Source organism: Mobula hypostoma, chromosome 4 (assembly GCF_963921235.1).
Source record: "Mobula hypostoma chromosome 4, sMobHyp1.1, whole genome shotgun sequence".
Lineage (NCBI taxonomy): Eukaryota > Metazoa > Chordata > Chondrichthyes > Myliobatiformes > Myliobatidae > Mobula > Mobula hypostoma.
In genome coordinates, this window is record NC_086100.1 from 102317375 (window position 1) to 102336878 (window position 19504).

General features: G+C 41.8%; 1 protein-coding gene across 3 annotated transcripts in view; it reads right to left on the reverse strand.

The window, feature by feature from the left end:
- The window catches only part of sorcs2 (sortilin-related VPS10 domain containing receptor 2), a 738192-nt gene that overhangs the window by 176304 nt on the left and 542384 nt on the right, over positions 1 to 19504 (reverse strand). For all 3 annotated transcript variants that reach the window (XM_063046317.1, XM_063046318.1, XM_063046316.1), the window contains exon 9: positions 10958 to 11137. In XM_063046317.1, the coding sequence (XP_062902387.1) occupies positions 10958 to 11137 (180 nt within the window). The remainder of the gene's footprint in view (positions 1 to 10957; positions 11138 to 19504) is intronic.

Consider the following 19504-nt stretch of genomic DNA (forward strand, 5'->3'; position numbering starts at 1 on the left):
TACTCACTTTATACCGCTCCAATGCCATATTCAAGTTTGCTGAAGACACCACTGTCATAGGCCACATCAAAGGTGGTGATGAAGCAGTAGATAGGAGGGAGACTGAAAATCTGGTTTAGTACTGCCACAACAACTTCTTACTCAATATCAGCAAGATCAAGGAGCTGATTACTGACTTCAGCAGGAGGAAGCCAGAAGCCCATGGAGGATCGCTGGAGGATCAGAGTTGGAGAGAGTCAGCAACTTTAAATTCCTGGGTGTTATTATTTCGGAGGACCTGTCCTGGGCCCAGCGCGTAAGTACAATTACAAAGAAAGCACGGCAGTGCCTCTACTTCCTTAGGAGTTTGTGCAGATTCAGCATGACATCTGAAACTTTGACAAACTTCTAGATGTGTAGTGGAGAGTAAATTGACTGGCTGCATCACAGCCTGGTATGGAAACATCTTGAACAGATTTCCCTTAAATGGAAAATCCTACAAAAAGCAGATGATATGGCCCAGTCCATCACGAGTAAAGCCCTCCCCACCATTGTGCACATCTACACGAGGCGATGTCGCAAGAGAGCAGCATCCATCATAAGGGACCACCAGCCAGGTCATGCTCTCTTCCTGCTGCTAACATTAAGAAGGTGGTACAGGAGCCTCAGGACTCAGCACCAGGTTCAGGAACAGTTATTACCTCTCAACCATCAGGCTCTTGAACCAATGTGGATAACTTCACAACTTCACTCACCCCATCACTGAACAGTTTCCACAATCTACGGACTCACTTTCAAGGAGTCTTCATCTCATGGTATCGAAATTTATTGCATACTTATTATTATTACTTCTTTCTTTTTTTGCAATGGTCTTTTGCACACTGGTTGAATGCCCAAGCTGATGCAGTCTTTCATCAACTGTATTACTCTATTATGGATTTATTGAGTATGCCTGCAAGAAAATGAATCTCAGGGTTGTATATGGTGACATATATAGTATTTACACTGATAATAAAATTTACTTTGAACTTTGTCCTCTTAAATTCATAAGTAATAAAAATACTGTATAGAATTTTTTAATGTGAGGCCAAATTAGAATAAGTGCCTTAAAATACCAAACAGCCAAAGCATCAATAATTGATTAAGTAATATACACTTGGGTAATCAAATCAAATTCATAAATGTTATCCAATAAACTGCTCACATCTCAAATGCAGTTGAAAATATACTGAGAAATGAGAGTTAACAAATTGAGTTGTGGGATCCTATTAAGAGGTGATGAATTAAAGAGATGTACACATCAGACACAACCTCAGTGTAATTTTTCACCAGATTCGGTCATCAAATGCATTCCTTTTCCAATTGCTGTAGCAGCATCAAACATCCAAACAGGATAATACAGTGTGCTTTTCTTGAATTTCTGCAGATCACTTATTAATCACTCAGGGCATCACATATGCACAATATGTGTTACAAATTTTATATAAATATACAGACACGTATAAAGCACACAACAATGCTTCTGCTTGCTTCTCAGAGAAACCAATGAACTGAACTGTGGTCTGAGACATTTACCTTTCACTTTTGAAAAGATTTTTCTGCCGTTTCTGAACAACCATTCACTTTTTGCAGATTAAAGGTGATGTTATTGGAACGCACAGTGGCTCTTTTTGCTGGATATGTAAAATAATCATTTCAGGTTTATTTGGAAACATTCCCTCAACCCTTTCTCCAAATTATTGATGACTACATTGATGCCTCATCCTGCACCCTTACTGAACCTGAAAACGTCATCACTTTTTATTGCTCTCATATTTTCAGGGTGCATCTCTGACACTTCCCTTCCCTTTCTGGACCTTGTTATCTCCACAACAGGGGACAGACCAGTAACTAACACCTTTTAGAAGCTGAGAGTCCTACGTCTACCTTGACTGTATATCCTCTCACCCTGCCTCCAGCAAGGACAACCTTCTTTTCTCCAAGTTTCTCAGTTTCCATCATCTGTGCTGTACGAATGGGCCATTGCACTTTGGTACTGATACTGAAATCTGGCTTCCCCACTGCTGTAGTGGATGGAGATCAAAATCACACTTCCTTAACTTCCTGCAAGTTTGCTCTTACCCCCCCCCCCCAACCAGAGTTCAACTTTCACTTCATTTTAGAACATCTTATCCACATTAACAACAATCATCAGGTTGAGCGGCAAAGTTGTGAGGACAGGAATTGTAGATGTTTCAACTTGAAGCCCTCTATTATATTTCAGCATCTGCATTCTCTTGCACTCCATCGCATCTTCTGTCTCGGCACTCTGGAATGAATACTACAAAAAAATTGCTCTCTCGTCATTTCCCATTCTCATGCCCATGTCCCGTTCTCACCCCATTTCCTTAAAGTGCTTTGTTAATGGTCAGTACTCTTGCTCCTCATCACCTAATTTGTCATAATCTGTTTCCATGTAAACACCCCACTCTCCCTAGTTCTTGGGAAGGATTGCTGACTTAAAATGTTCACTTATTTCACTTTCCACTGATACTGTTTGACTAGAAGAGTTCTTCTAGCTTTCAACCCACATAAGAAAGTTGCTGGTGAACACAGCAGGCTAGGCAGCATCTATAGGAAGAGGTACAGTCGACATTTTGGGCTGAGACCCTTCGTCAGGACTAACTGAAAGAAGAGCTAGTAAGAGATTTGAAAGTGGGAGGACGAGGGGGAGATCCGAAATGATAGGAGAAGACAGGAGGGGGAGGGATGGAGCCAAGAGCTGGAAAGTTGATTGGCAAAAGGGATATGAGAGGATCATGGGACGGGAGGCCAAGGGAGAAAGAAAGGGGGAGGGCGGGAGCCCAGAGGATGGGCAAGGAGTATAGTGAGAGGGACAGAGGGAGAAAAAAGAGAGAGAGAGAGAAAGAATGTGTGTATATAAATAAATAACGAATGGGGTACGGGGGGGGTGGGGCATTAATGGAAGCTAGAGAAGTTAATGTTCATGCCATCAGGTTGGAGGCTACCCAGACGGAATATAAGGTATTCCATCAGGCTGGAGACTTCTCTAACTTCCGTTAGTGCCCCACCTCCCCTTCGTACCCCATCCATTATTTATTTATTTATTATTATCATTATTAATTTTTTTCTCTCTCTCCCCTTTTTCTCCCTCTGTCCCTCTCATTATACTCCTTGCCCATCCTCTGGTTCCCCCCTCCCCTTTTCTTTCTCCCTCGGCCTCCTGTCCATTGATCCTCTCATATCCCTTTTGCCAATCAACTGCCCAGCTCTTGGCTCCATCCCTCCCACTCCTGTCTTCTCCTATCACTTTGGATCTCCCCCTCCCCCTCCCACTTTCAAATCTCTTACTAGCTCTTATTTCAGTTAGTCCTGACGAAGGGTCTCGGCCTGAAACGTCGACTGTACCTCTTCCTATAGATGCTGCCTGGCCTGCTGTGTTCACCAGCAATTTTTATGTGTGTTGCTTGAAATTCCAGCATCTGCAGATTTCCTCGTGTTTGCGTCTTCCAGCATTCCTTTTTTTTTGTTTCAGATTCCAGATCTGCTGTTATATTTTGTTTTCTCCCAGTCTAATCCCTCTACACCACAAATGGCTCTTCAGATCCAGGACTTCCCTTCAGACTGCCTTGGACCCAAGTTTATTAATGTTACTAAAATAGATATCAACCAAAGTTCTGAGGGGTCTGTCAAAGGATGACATACAAGAAGAGGAAACATGGGGGTTACTAGAAAGAATACTAAAGAAGACCTGGGTGCACTTGTACAAGTTACACAAATACAGAAAGTTATTGGTAAGGCAAAAGGAAAAGTGATCCTTATTGTAAGATATGATCAGCCACAACCTTGATGGAGGAGACTCATTCTCTCATTTTCCCTTTCTCAAACAAGAGAGAATCTTTGTTATACTTGCCTTTGCCATAACTAACAACAGAACTTTTGGGTAGTCACATCTACAAAAATGCAAACAAAAAATTGTTCCCTTGTGATTTGCTGTGCTATTATTCTGCTATTTATTCAGTCTATGGCTGATCAGTAACCTACTTCCATGTTGACACAGTTCATAATTATTTCACATTTTGTTTCAGATTCCAGTAACTGCAGTTGTATTCTGTTTTGCCCCAGTCTAATCCTCCTACACCACAAATTGCATGGTGTAACAAATTGTTCGGGAAACAGAAAAGAGTTTTTGTGGGCAAGAGCAAGATTCCCTGATGGTATGTTGCCTTTCAGGTGCCAGGGTCCGGGACATCTTGGATCGATTCCTCAGCATTCTCAAGTGGGAGGGTGAATAGTCAAAGGCCGGGCGCCATGTAGGTACCAGTGACGCGGGCAGGATGAGTGACAAGGTTCTACGAAGGGTGTTCAAGCAGTTAGGTGATAATTTAATTGGCAGGACCTCCAGGGTTGTGACCTCAGTATTGCTACCCAGGCCAAGAGCGAGTGAGGTCAGAACCAGGAAGGTTATACAGCTGAACATGTGGCTAAAGAATTGGTGTGGAAGGAAGGGCATAAAATGTTTAGTTCATTGGGCTCTCTCCAGGGAAGGTGGGACAGTAGAGATAGGAGGGTTTGCAGCTGAACTGGAGGGGGACTAATATCCTAGTGGAGAGGTTTGTTAATGCTGCATGGTGGGATTTAAAGTAGAGTTGCAGGGGAATGGGATCAGAGTGCCTGAACAGATAATGGGGAGGTTGTGGAGGCAGATGTTGGTAAGCCCTCAAACAAAATGAGGAATCAAACAGTTGAGCATGAATAGTGTAGTAATTAGTGTCCTGAGCTGCATATATTTCAATGCAAGCAATATTGTAGGAAAGGCGCATGAGCTCAGGGCATGGATCAATACCTGGAATTATGGTGTTGTAGCCATTAGTGAGATTTGATTGCAGGAGGGCCAGGAATGGCATCTCAATATTCCAGGGTTCCATTATTTTCAACTTGACAGAGTGGGAGGGATTAAAGGAGGAGTGATATGTTACCAGTCAGGGAAAATATCATGGCAGTCCTCAGTCAGGACAGACTGGAGAACTTGTCATGTGAGGCGTTATGGGTGGAACTGAGAATAAGAAAGGTATGACCACCTTAATTAGAGGAACAAATTTGTCAAGAGATCACAGATGGTTGCAACAAACAAAAGTCTGTCCCGAGCCTTGTGGCCCATCAGGCCGGTGCTTATGCCAGTTTCTGTTAAGTGAAGCAACTGAGAGAACAAGACTCTCCCCCCCACCCCCACCCCCGGATATTGCGAGGTTAACCCCCAGCATTTGCCGGTACCCATTTTCAGCTGGGTGGACTGGAGCAGTGTGTGGTTAAGTGCCTTGCCCAAAGACACAACATGCTGCTTTGGCCAAGACTCGAACCCATGACCTTCAGATCGTGAGCCCAATGCCCTAGCCACTTGGCCACGTGCCACAAGGTTGTTATAGTAGGGGATTTTAACTGTCCACATGTGGACTGGGAATCCCATACTGTAAAGGACTAGATGGGATAGAGTTTCAAATGTGTTCAGGAAAGTTTCGTTCATTAGTACGTAGAAGTCCCAACAAGACAGCATGCTATTGGGGAATGAGCAGGGCAGGTGACAGAGGTGTGTTGGGCAACAATTTACACCCGGTGACCACAATGTCATTAGTTTCAAAGTAAATATGCAAAAAGACAGATCTGGTCCATGGGTTGAGATTCTAAATTGTAGTAAGGCCAATTTTGATGGTATCAGAAAAGTTACCAGGAAAATGGATGAAGGAATATGGATGTTGTCTACATGGACTTTATTAAGGCACTTGACAAGGTCATGCATGGGATGCTGTTTAAAAAGGTTCAGTTGCTGGGCATTCAAGATGAGGTAGTAAATTGGATTACGCATTGGCTTTGTGGGAGAAGCCAGAGAGTGGTAGTAGATGGTTGCCTCTCTGACTGGAGGCCTGTGACTTGTGTGCCAAAGGCATCAGTGCTGGGTCCTTTGTTGTTTGTCATCTATATCAATGAACTGGATGATAATGTAGTTAACTGGATCGGCAAATTTGCGGATGACACCAAGATCAGGGGTGTAGTGAACAGCTTGCAGAGGGAGATTCATCAGCTGGAAAAACAGCAGATGGAATTTAATACAGACAAGTGAGAAGTTTTACACTTTGGTCGGACTAACCAGGGTAGGTCTTACACAGTGAACAGAAGGAATCCTGAGGAGTGTGGTAGAACAACAGGATCTGGGAATTCAGGTCCATAATTGATTGAAAGTGGTGTCACAGGGAGATAGGGTCTTAAAGAAAGCTATGGCACATTGGCCTTCATAAATCAATGTATTGAGTATAGGAGATGAGATGCTATGTTGAAGTTGTATAAGAGGTGGGCGAGGCCTAACTTGGAGTATTGTGTGCAGTTTTGGTCACTTATCTGCAGGAAAGATGTAAGTAAATTTGGAAGAGTAAAGAGAAAATTTACGAGGATATTGCCAGGTCTAGAGGACCTGAGTTATAAGGGAAGATTGTAATAGGTTAGGACTGTATTCTTTAGAACGTACAGTATTGAAAGGAGATTTGATGGAGGTATACAAAATTATGAGGGTTATCGATAGGGTAAATGCAAGCAGGGTTTTTCCACTGAGGTTGGGTGGAATTACAACCAATAGTCATAGGTTAAGGATGAAAGGTAAAAAGTTTAAGTGGAACATGAGGGGAAACTTCTTCACTCAGAGGGTTGTGGGAGTGTGGAATGAGCTGCCAGTGCAAGTGTTGCATGTCAGCTTGATTTCGACGTTTAAGCAAAGTTCAGATAGGTACATGGATGGTAGGGATAAGGAGGGCCATGATCCCGGTGCAGGTCAATGGGAGTAGGCAGTCTATATGGTTTTAGCATGAACTAGACGGACTGAAGGGCCTGTTTCTGTATTGTACTTGTCTATGACTCTATTGTATTTAAAATTAACAATTAATGTGACATCAAATGCCTTATAGATGTTGGTATTTCAAAAATATATCATTCATTGATAGTGGAAATATTTCTGAGCCACTTTTGATAGTATAGGCTCTAAATGCGAATGCCCAGAAGAAATGAATTTTAGGGTAGTGTATGGTGACATGTATGTACTTCAGTAGTGAATTTACTTTGAATGTAGAATTGCCGCAGTACTAGGCACCCAAACAGTGGAAAGAGCTTTTCTTATCAATTCTATCAGTTCCCCTTAAAATATAAAGAATAAACAATTTGCTGGAGCAACATTTGTGGAAGAAAAGAAACTGCTGACATTTCAGGTTGAAACCCTACACTTGTTCAGACTAAAAGTGTTGTTAGTTCCTTTCATCCCACAGACATTGCCTGACCTGCCGAACTCCACCAGCAGCTCTAGATTTCAGCATCTGCAGTCTGCTGTTTCTCTTTAAAATACAGAATGATTTTATTCCATTAACCCCTAAACTGAAATATATCTAACTTTATGTTAGGAACTTATGAATATGAGCTGTCACAGTGTTCAAACTTGCTTCATCATCATCAAAATCAGGGCTTATGTCAACACTACGAGAGAATCTGCAGATGCTAGAAATCCAACCAACACACTCAAAATGCTGGAGGAACTCAGCAGGCCAGGCAGCATCTATAGAAAAGAGTAAACAGTCAACGTTTTGAGCTGAGACCCTTCATCATGTCTGGAAAAAAAGGTCTTGATCCCTCCCCCCACCTTCTTAAGCTGACTTCTTGTCTTTTTTTCCCAGTCCTGATGAAGGGTCTCAGCCCAAAATGTTGACTATTTACTCTTTATAGATGCTGCCTGGCCTGCAGAGTTCCTCCAGCATTTTGTGTGTGTTGCTATCATGGCTTATCATCTATTTCCTGCCCAATCATCATTCCCTCAATTTTCCTGGATTTCAAAACCATATAAACCTCCACGTCACATTTCCTCCATTTCATTCAAAACAGGCTCCAAATTCAAGTCTACCTTATGGGCAGGGAATTCCAAATATGCCCAGTTCTTTAAGTATTCTCCTGATCTTATTCATTCCTCAAAACTCTGTTACGTTCATACAATGCAGTGCACCAACAGGTGATGCTGTTGGAACGCTTTAGTTTTTCTTAATAACAGTATTTTTTTCTTGGATTGACTGATTTTCCTCCTTATCATTCAGAGTGGGCTGCATATTCTTCATTGTAAGCACCACTCTACAATTTACCAGTAGGGGACCTATTTCAAAGGGATGAAGCTGCATAAATTCAGAAGTGCCCTTTTCACCGCAGAGTTAGGTAACCGTGGAAGTTAGCAATTAATATTTCAGTGCTCCGGATAAATGCTGTACAACTTGCATTGTCAGACAAGCTTTCATCCTACTCACAAGTTATTATTATTAAAATTACACCATAGAAAGCAGTACCTGAAGATGCAGAATTTTAAAAATTAGTACAGGGGTTTCAAAATTTGAAAAGGGTATTTTATTATTCAAGGGAATCTTTTAATAGTCAATTCAGCAGCTTTGAGCTCTAAGTTCTCCAGGCTTTTCTGCTGAACACTGGCACTCTGCAGGGCAGCCTGCTTAGCCCACTGCTGTTCGCACGACTAGTGCACGACTGCATTACTAGATCCAGTTCAAACCGAATCAAGTTTGCTGATGACACAACGGTGGTTGGCCTCATCAACAATGATGACGAGACAGTGTAAGGAGAGGAGGGAGAGTGGCTGGCAGAATGGTGCAACCACAACTTGAGTCTCAATGTGGAGTCCAAAAAGATGATTGTGAACTTTAGGAAGGTATAGGCTGTCCACTCCTCACAGCGTATACACGGCTCTTCCAAGGGGAGAGTTAGAAGCACCAAGTTTCTGGCAGTGTACATAGTGGACAATCTCACATGGTCCCTCAACATCACCTCTTTGGTCAAAAAAGCTCATCAGCGTCTCCACTTCCCGAGGAGTCTGAGGCAATTCCTACAGGAGCACCACCAAGAGTGTCCTGACCAACTGCATTCACTGTCTGGTACGGGAATTGCAAGTCCCTACAAAGGATTGCGAAGACTGCTGAGAGGATCATTGTATTCTCTCTTATACCCGTTAGAGATATTTACCAGGAGCACTGTGTACGCAGGGCCATTAGCATTGTTAGTGTTTCCTTCCATTCATCCAACAATCTCACTGACTCTCTATCATTAGGCAGAGGGTACCATAGCACTAGGACAAGGATGGTTAGGATGGGAAACAACTGTTTCCCCCAGTCCACAGGACTACTGAATTTGCTACCACCAGCCTGGTCTCGTCATGTAAGAGGAGCCAGGTCAGATGAAGGTCAGTTACCTTGCGTTATACCATTTATTTTTTAATTTGTACAGTATACACGCCTTATTACTTGTTAACCTATGTGTGGCAATATTACTTTCTGTATGATAGAAACATAGAAAATAGGTGCAGGAGTAGGCCATTCGGCCCTTCGAGCCTGCACCGCCATTTATTATGATCATGGCTGATCATCCAACTCAGAACCCAGCCTTCCCTCCATACCCCCTGACCCCTGTAGCCACAAGGGCCATATCTAACTTCCTTTTAAACATAGCTAATGAACTGGCCTCAACAGTTTGCTGAGGCAGAGAATTCCACAGATTCACCACTCTCTGTGTGAAGAAGTTTTTCCTAATCTCGGTCCTAAAAGGCTTCCCCTCTATCCTCAAACTGTGACCCCTCGTTCTGGACCTCCCCAACATCGGGAACAATCTTCCCGCATCTAGCCTGTCCAATCCCTTTAGGATCTTATACGTTTCAATCAGATCCCCCCTCAATCTTCTAAATTCCAACCAGTACAAGCCCAGTTCATCCAGTCTTTCTTCATATGAAAGACCTGCCATCCCAGGAATCAATCTGGTGAACCTTCTTTGTACTCCCTCTATGGCAAAGATGTCTTTCCTCAGATTAGGGGACCAAAACTGCACACAATACTCCAGGTGTGGTCTCACCAAGGCCTTGTACAACTGCAGTAGTACCTCCCTGCTCCTGTACTCGAATCCTCTCGCTATAAATGCCAGCATACCGCTCGCCTTTTTCACCGCCTGCTGTACCTGCATGCCCACTTTCAATGACTGGTGTATAATGACACCCAGGTCTCGTTGCACCTCCCCTTACAGTATGTGAGACAGATACACCTTGGTCCGGAGTAATGTTGTCTCATTTGGGTTATATGTACTTACAGTTGACTGTACAGTTGGAGCCGTCAGATGACTGCATTAACTGCAGAACCTTGGTAAGATCACTTCATCATGTAAACTCAATGCTGTATTACAGATATATGGAGAGGTATGATAGGCTTTGAAGTATTCCCAACTTCTTTTTCAGCAATGTTTTAACCTCACCAGAAACTATACTTCTATGCCATACAAAAATTCTGCAGCACTTGTGGTGTTAATGTCTGAAAGCTGGACATTTTTTGAGCCATGGTTTTAATTGTGGGAAAGTCTTTATCCGTATGATCTCCTGCTTGTAATACAGAGTATAATCTTTTCCAAACACTTCACAGTGTAGCTTCCATCCTCTATTAACCTGTATTACACACTTAATAGTTCAAAGACATGACATAAAACTAACATATTGTCCTGCATCTCATACGTTAACAATTCAGGGTGAAGAGAAATTCAATTCGGACCATCTTAAGATGAAAGTATTTTATATCAAAACTTCAGGCACAGTAATGCTTGATAGAACAGGAATGTTCAACTTTAGGTTGACTACGTTACCGTTGGGTCTAAACTGAGACAGATAATTGCAATAGAAACTGTAAATGCTCACTACTACTGTCAAAGCTTAGACTGGCACATTGAAATGAAGGCAAAATTGATGCTTTCTTTCTAAATGTACGCAGCTGAGCTCAAGGAGCGGTTCCCTTCTCTTTCGTGTGAGCACCAGATATGACTGATTTTGATGATCTCTTCATAACATTGTAAGGGAATGAAACAAAACCTCGATTTTCCAATCAATGATATTAGATCCCTGTGTACTTGAAGCAGTATTTACCTCATGAATATCGATTATAACGTTTTCTTCTGGTTGTTTGGTACTTCTGACATCCTCTAGAGCGAGAGTGAAGTACACGCCCTTTGGGTCTGACAAGTAGAGATTGTATGTGTCTGTCTGATGCCATTCCTTGACAGCCACAAACACCTGATTTTCATCTGTACTGATGATCTGCATGTCCTAGAAAAAAAAAGATAATTTTGTCTAACCTATCAGAAAAACATCATAATGAAACACATATAACTCATCTCCTCAAATATAAAAAGGTTGTTTATATTAATTTAATTAAGACCATTATTTTTACCAGAGAATTTCATTGCTTGAGATGATTTCTTCTTGTCTAGTGTTTTCTCAGGAGCTACTTATGCAAAGTTACTCCAAATAGCATCATTTGACTGGACCAAAAGGTTGTGCTTCAAGCTTCTGTTGGAGTAGCAAAGTGGAGTACCACTGTTGGAGAATCTGACCATCTGGTGAGACTTTAAACACACATTGTACATGACTATTGTCAACTGCATCGCAATCAACGGAGGAAAATCCTGATATGCTTATCAGTATTCACCCAGTTGTTATCCTCTCAATCCCCTCAACCCTTGGAATGGTATGGTAACATAGGGGTGGATCAATGCTTTGCAGCAGTCAGCTGTAAGTTCAGTTCTTGCCACTGTTTGCACATTCTCCCTGTTACTGCTTGGCTTTCCTCTGGGTACTCTAGTTTCCACTCACATTCCAAAAGATGTATGGGTTAGGGTTAGTGAGTTGTGTGCATGCTATGTTGCCGCTGATAGAGTTCTTGTTCAGTTCTTGCTGATTTGATTGGTCACAAATGATGCAGTTCACTGTAAGTATGTATCGATGTACATATGACAAATAAAGCTAATTTTTCTACTTCAAGCATTCTTCCCATAGGCTGAAAAAGAACCTATCACAAGTAACATTGCAACCTCAAATACAGCATGATCTTAATTAAAGAATTTCATATAATAATTTTTTATTTTAATGCTTGGTTCCAAAAGTTTCTGAAATGTTTCTTAAATGGCACAGTAATAAAAGTTTGTTTTCATAACTAGAAATATGTTCTCCAAACAAGCAAGTTTGAAGTTCCATTTTGACTGGTCTAGCCAGTGTTTGGAGACTATTCTATTCCCACTACTGTAAAACACAAAAGGTTATTACCAAATTGAATTATTTTACACATATTCCATTATTTAAGAATTACTGGCAGAGAAATCTGAAAGATTCAAAACAAAATAAAATTTCAAAAGATGATGCCACTACCATCACAGCATAGATTTTGAGTCATATTGCTTTTTAATATTGGTGAGTTTTCTGAATTTGATTGTAGCATGATAATGAATTTAATACAAAAGCAATTGTGCCAAAAATTAACCCAGCTCCTTCACAGTATAGTTTGGTCTTGTCCCAACATAATCACTTTATATTGTTGCTAACAATGCATTCTGACACTTCTTGCCACATGTTTTAGTAGCTGCCAATAATGGTTATGACGTATTTCAGTTTACAGAAAGCCATAAAACAGCACTCACAGCTAAATGTTCCAAATTATTAAGAATATGAATGCTAAGAAATTACAATAAACATAAAAAATACTGCAATAGATATCAAACTCTATTTGTACCAATGGTCTGGCAATAATCAACACTTCCTACAGTATTTCTTTCTCCTGACAGGACAAAGCTCTGTATTTGCCTTGACAGTTGCAACCATGACAACCACATCTGTAACTGGCAATATCTGCCCATGTCAAAAGTGAAAACTACCTTCGGTGGTCTCATCACTGAAGGTGATTGCTGGAATTCAGAGGCAGGAGATGTTACACATTGTGAATTGCACAAACAATAACCAAAGCCAGCTAGAAGGAACAGTCCTGACGAAGGGTCTCGGCCTGAAACGTCGACTGTACCTCTTCCTAGAGATGCTGCCTGGCCTGCTGCATTCACCAGCAACTTTGATGTGTGTTGCTAGAAGGAACAGCTAATGTTTCTAATTTTTGTGATCATTGCATGTAACTGATTCTATTTTCTCTACTGTAGAAAAATGTGGTGAAAGGTTTTAATAGGTCGATCGGAAGTCTGGAAGTTAATGCCCGATGGCTCGAGCTTGGAGACTGGAGATGTGTCCTAGAGTTGGAGGACTGGCTGTATGTGTGGTTGGGTGGGACAGAGGAAAGGGTCTTGTTTTGCTGTTGCTGTTTTGTTGCTTGCTGTGTCTGACGTTTCATGTTCTCTGCTATTCTTCTGAGCATTGTGGGGTTGCTACGTTGGTGTTGAAATGTGTGGCCACTGTTGCGGGCTCCCCTAGCCATCCTTGGGTGTGTTGGTTGTTAACTCAAACAGCACATTTCACTGTATGTTTCAATGTACATACGATAAATAAGTAGATCTGAATCTGGAAATCTCTGCATACAGTCAATCAATAGTGGTGATAAAGAAATAATTGTTTTAATGATCTGTACATGAGTTGTTTGGTAGAAAGACAGCTACTTATTTTACATCACTAATCTGAAAGCTGTTTGTGAGCTGTATTCTAAAACCACTGTTGCTCACACAGAAAAGCCCTTCTCATAATGCAGGTTGGTATGAAGATTTATTGTTTTTACACCACATTGATGAAGGAACCTATATCCGAATCAAGATGTTATTCCAAATGTATCAGATTACTGGGAGGTATTGTGGATTTCTGCTAATACCTTCTTTGATTCAAAGGTGGTTTAAAATGTCCAAAAAATGGTGCATCAATCATTGTTGCTACAGAGCATCCTGAGATTAATTTTAAAAAACACACATGCGATCACTATTCTCTGTGGATCAATAACTCTTTTCTCTGGACAACAACAAGCTGCATGAGTCCTGTAATGGTCGTACAGTCTAGCAGATCGCACGCTACTCTCACATCAGGAAAACTCACTATAGTTACTCTGCAAAGATGAGAAACTTTGGGTCAACAGTGAATGAGCTAGGTACCACAGCAACACACATCAAAGTTGCTGGTGAACGCAGCAGGCCAGGCAGCATCTCTAGGAAGAGGTACAGTTGACGTTTCAGGCCGAGACCCTTCGTCAGGACTGGTACCACAGCCTCACCAAATTTTGGCTTTCTTTAGCATCCGAGGTACTGATATGACATATCTGGTTTCTGTTCACTACTGATCAAATACAATGGTGAGGGAATTTGGTGTGGGGAGATGCGCTTAATGCAAAGGACAGATGGTTAGACCTGTTCTATTCAGGAGAGCTGAGTTGAAAGGAGAATGGGAGAATGCAAGGAGGCATTGTAAGCAGCAGAAAGACAATAACCATTTTGGGCAAACAGCCTGATTCCCTGCTATAAAATATAACAATTATGTAAATTCTCCCCCTGCCCAGTTGCATGTTACTTTCTGTTATTTGTGAGTACAAAGGCTGCTGGCCATTTAACACCTAAGACTGAACGTTGTTCAATTCTATTGCACACAGGTACGGTCTGTTTTATTAGCTAAGAAGTCGATCATATGGTTGACCATTTTACAACAATCATTACATATCCCCACTTAAAACTGATGAAGTAGCTAAAGATCATTGGCCTTGACATATTGCCCTGAAGTAGTGCTATGCCCGCAATGTCCTACGACCGAGATTGCTGTCTTCCAACAAACAAGCCCCAACTTTGAGCAATGTTCAGAGTTCCAGTCTGTGCTGAGATTTCCTACTGATTTCCATTGATTTCAGCTATTTTGTTGCCCTTTGATGACCTATCATAAATGACATTAATGTCAACAGCAGAGAGCTTCAATTTACTTTGGGAATTTAATTTTTGTCCCTGCTGGACTAAGATGCTTAGAGCCAGCTGACTGGAGCAGAATCCATTAATGAACCTGATATTAGTGAATAAGTAACACTGCTTATAGAGCTGAAAATATATTTTGTTGTTTCTCTTATGAAACCAGGCTGATAGGAAAATAATTGGATTCATTCCACATTTCATGGACATTTAGTCCGATTCTGTTTTCTAGTTCTGGCACATTGGGCTTCAGCACGATAAGCATCAGGTTGGAGTTGACAATGCTGTCATCTACCTGCTGAACAGAGCCTACTCCCATTTGAATAAGCAGGGTGGCACTGTGAGGACTGTTTTTTTTTGATTTTTCAAGCATCTTCAGTACCATCCGGCCCTCATTGCTGGAGGAAAAGCTCTGGTCAATGCAGCTCAGCACTTCCATTGTATCATGGATAATGGACGACCTAACTGGTAAACCACAGTTTGTGTGACTTCAGAGCTGTATGTCAGATATGGCTATAAGCAGCACTGGGGCCCACAGGGGAATGCACTGGCTCCTCCTGTTTACCCTGAATACCTCAGACTTCGGATACAACACTAAGTCATGTCACCTGCAGAAATTCTCTGATGACACTGCAATAATTAGCTGTATAAAGGGAGGACAGGAGGACGAATCAGGGCCCCAGTGGAGGACTTTGTCAATTGGTGCAAGCTGAATCATCTGTAGCTCAACACCAGTAAGACAAAGGAGATGGTGATGGACTTTAGGAAGAACAAGCCTGCACTGCTCCCTGTTACTATTGATGGTGAGGACATGGATGTGGTGAGGACCTACGGGTACCTGGGGGTGCACCTGGATGACAGACTTGAATGAAGCACCAACACAGAGGCTGTGTACAAGAAGGGCCAGAGTCACCTCTACTTCCTGAGGAGATTGAGGTACTTTGCAGTATGCAGGCCTCTCCTTTACATGTTCTACCAGCCCGCTGTCGCCAGTACAATCTTCTATGTGGTGGTGTGCTGGGGCAATGGCATTACAGGTGATACCAACAGGCTCAATAATCTGATTTGAAAGGCTGGCTCTGTTATAGGAGTCAAACTGGACACACAGGTGCCTGTAATAGAACAAAGAACCCTTCAGAAAATCCTGGCAATTCTGGACAATGTTTCTCACCCTCTGCATGCCACCTTGGCTGAACAGAGGAGCACTTTAGCAATAGACTAAGACAACTCTGCTGCTCCAAAGTGCACCATATGAGGTCATTCTACCCTTGGCCATTAAGCTCTATAATGAGTCAACCGATAGCTGGGCAAGTGATGACCCCCTCCTGTTAGACTGTTTGAGGTAACTTATTTTTTATTCTTTCTTACTTCTCTTCTAATATTTGTGTATCTGTGCACTTGTAATGATACTGCGACATTGTAATTTCCCTTGGAATTGATAAGGTATCTATCTATATATTAGAGCCGTAGTTTGTTCTGCATATAGCCACTCTACCCTCGATGACATGCTGAGAGCATCAGTTTAGTTAAAGACAGGTGATAGGCAAGGATGTCAAAAAGTACCATTCACTGAGTACTTCTGGTTAAAGATGACTACGCATTTCAGTCCAGTCTATAGTATTCAAGTACTAACCTTCGTCACTATGGAAGATGTGTATATTCCTTTTACAATGCTTCTTAATTGTGCATTGTCAATTGCAGATGAATGGGATAGACATTTGACCAAACCTGTCAGTTAGATGAGCACTAATTAGGATTTATAGGGCCAGTTCATGCGGTTACCAGGCAGGCTCTTATTTTATAGGAGTACATAGTGCTTTTTCCTGTCAAGATTATCAGTGTTCATCATTTAACCAAATTTGGACATGTGATTTGACTTTTATGGAGTAATGAGCAATATTCTGGTAGATGAGTTCAAAGGTTATAATGCAATACACACATTCATCTACTGATGGGCCACTGGGTTTCAAGGAAACCCAGTTTTATCTTACTAGGGTTTTTCTTCATTTATACCACAAACCAACAGATCTGATCTCCAGACCAGCCCTAAACAAAACTGCAGTAGGTGCAGGGGGAAGATAAAGTAAGTGCTACCAGACTTTATCCACAGTAAGTGTGGTCTTGTGGCCATGTTCTTCAAAATTTAGCCATGTTGGTTAGTGGCAGTATTACAAAATTACTTTTGATGACAGATTTTGAAGTCCCCAACCAGATGAATTTTCCATCCTGCTACCACCAAAGAGCATTTTATTCATTCAAAAGTGTATGAATCTTTGGAATTCTCTACCACAGACAGAACCACTGAGTATATTCAAGTTAGTACTGAATTTTTGGTGTTTAGGGAAGTTAAGGGTCACAGGGAATATGCTGGAAATGTACTGCCCTGCACTGTTTTGTGCGCTTTATGTAGTCCTGTGCAGTTTAGTGCAGTTTTTAATGTTGTTTTACGTAGTCTAGTGTAGCCTTGTGCTGTCTCACATAGTCTAGTGTAGTTTTGTGTTGTTTCATGTAGCACCGGGGTCCTGGAGGAATTTTTACTGTACCAGCAGCTTATGGTCAAAATAACAACAAACTTGACTTGACTTGTTTGGTGCTGCTATATGGATTTAGCCATATGATTCTGAGACATGAACCAACAATCTGCCACTAGATCTCCAGCGCCCAGAGCTGGCATTTCATAATGGCTCAGATGAAAGATCGCCAACATGCCTTGACTGATGCCCTGATTCGTGTTTTCACTTTAGGTAGTCTCTCTTTCCACCACCTGCTTCAGAAAGGAAGGTCTTCCTTACACTTTAGGGCTACAGAATTTATGCAGTGAGGAGCTTTTGAGTAAAACTGTGGCCAGCCTTGCACTATTCTATAAATGTACTTGTATGGGGATATTTCACTTCCAAGTCCCTGTTTCTCTTAACTCACAGAGGACAACAACCACATTTAGGACATCATACATTTCACAATGACTTACTAATTTTACTTTCCTATCCATACATTATCAATTCATTAGAAGACAAGATGTCCATTTGGTCAATTGGGATGTTTTTCTATTCTGCAGGTGATACAGCCGTATTTTCTATCATCATTTTCCGTAAGTGCAGGTGGTAACACATTAGTCAGTTGTGGTCATCGGATAACTGAGCCTAATCCAGTCTTTATTTACGCAAACTCAAGGAAATCTGTAGATGCTGGAAATTCAAGCAACACACACAAAATGCTGGTGGAATGCAGCAGGCCAGGCAGCATCTATAGGAAGAAGTACAGTCGACGTTTCGGGCCGAGACCCTTCGTCAGGACTAACTGAAAGAAGAGATAGTAAGAGATTTGAAAGTGGGAAGGGAAGGGGGAGGGGGAGATCTGAAATGATAGGAGAAGACAGGAGGGGAGGGATGAAGCTAAGAGCTGGAAAGTTGATTGGCAAAAGGGATACAGAGCTGGAGAAGGGAGAGGATCATGGGACAGGAGGCCTGGGGAGAAAGAAACGGGGAGGGGAGCACCAGAGGAAGATGGAGAGCAGGTAAGGAGTTATTGTGAGAGGGGCAAAGAGAGAAAAAAAGGAAAAAATAATAAATACATAGGGGCTGGGGTAAGAAGGGGAGGAGGGGCATTAATGGAAGTTAGTGAAATCAATGTTCGTGCCATCAGGTTGAAGGCTATCCAGACGGAATATAAGGTGTTGTTCCTCCAACCTGAGTGTGGCTTCATCTTGATAGTAGAGGAGGCCATGGACTGACATATCAGAATGGGAATGTGACATGGAATTAAAATGTTTCACCTATGCTCTGTCCACCAGAGAAAGCAGGATCTCCCAGTGGCCACATATTTTAATTAATTAATTTATTATTATTATGATTTTTTTCTTTCCCCTTTTATTTCTCTCTTTTTTCTCCCTCTGTTCCTCTTACTATAACTCCTTGCCCATCCTCTGGGCTCCCCACCCCCCAACTTTCTTTCTCCCTAGGCCTCCCGTCCCATGATCCTCTCCTTTCTCCAGCCTCGTGTCCCTTTTGCCAATCAACTTTCCAACTCTTAGCTCCATCCCTCCCCATCCTGTTTTCTCCTATCATTTTGGATCTCCCCCTCTCAAATCCCTTACTATCTCTTCCTTCAGTTAGTCCTGACGAAGGGTCTCAGCCCGAAACGTCCACGCTACTTCTTCCTATAGATGCTGGCTGGCCTGCTACGTTCACCAGCATTTTGTGTGTGTTGCCAGTCTTTATTTAGTCTATCTTTGCATTCATTGAAAGCAGACTTCACAAAGCCGTTACTAAGGTGATTTCTAAAACAGCATTAACAACTCAATCATTACTGACAATCAACAAAAATTGTCTGCTAAGTAACTCCATTGTTTCACTTTACATTGTACCAGTCCAAATTATACTAAGGCTACGTCCACACTACACCGGATAATTTTGAAAAAGCCTGTTTCAAGTAAAAACGACAGGCGTCCACACTAAGTTTCTTTCAAAATATCTCCGTCCACCTTAGGCGGATATTTCCATGAATCTCCTCCTACTGGGCATGCGTAGGACACACAGAAAACAAGCGAAGAGGAAACGGTATACTTAGTGCATGTTTGTCCAGTTACAGAGTAGAAAAACTTAAAAGGAATTGCTCTTGGCTGTCGCGCAGGAGGATTTAAAACTTAAAAAAAACAAATACTGGAGCGTATGGAGGCAACTGACAGGGAGTTCATGGACAGTATAACCCAGCTGACGATGAACATTGAAAAACTGACTAACTCTGTTGCATTAATAAAGCACCTTGTTAA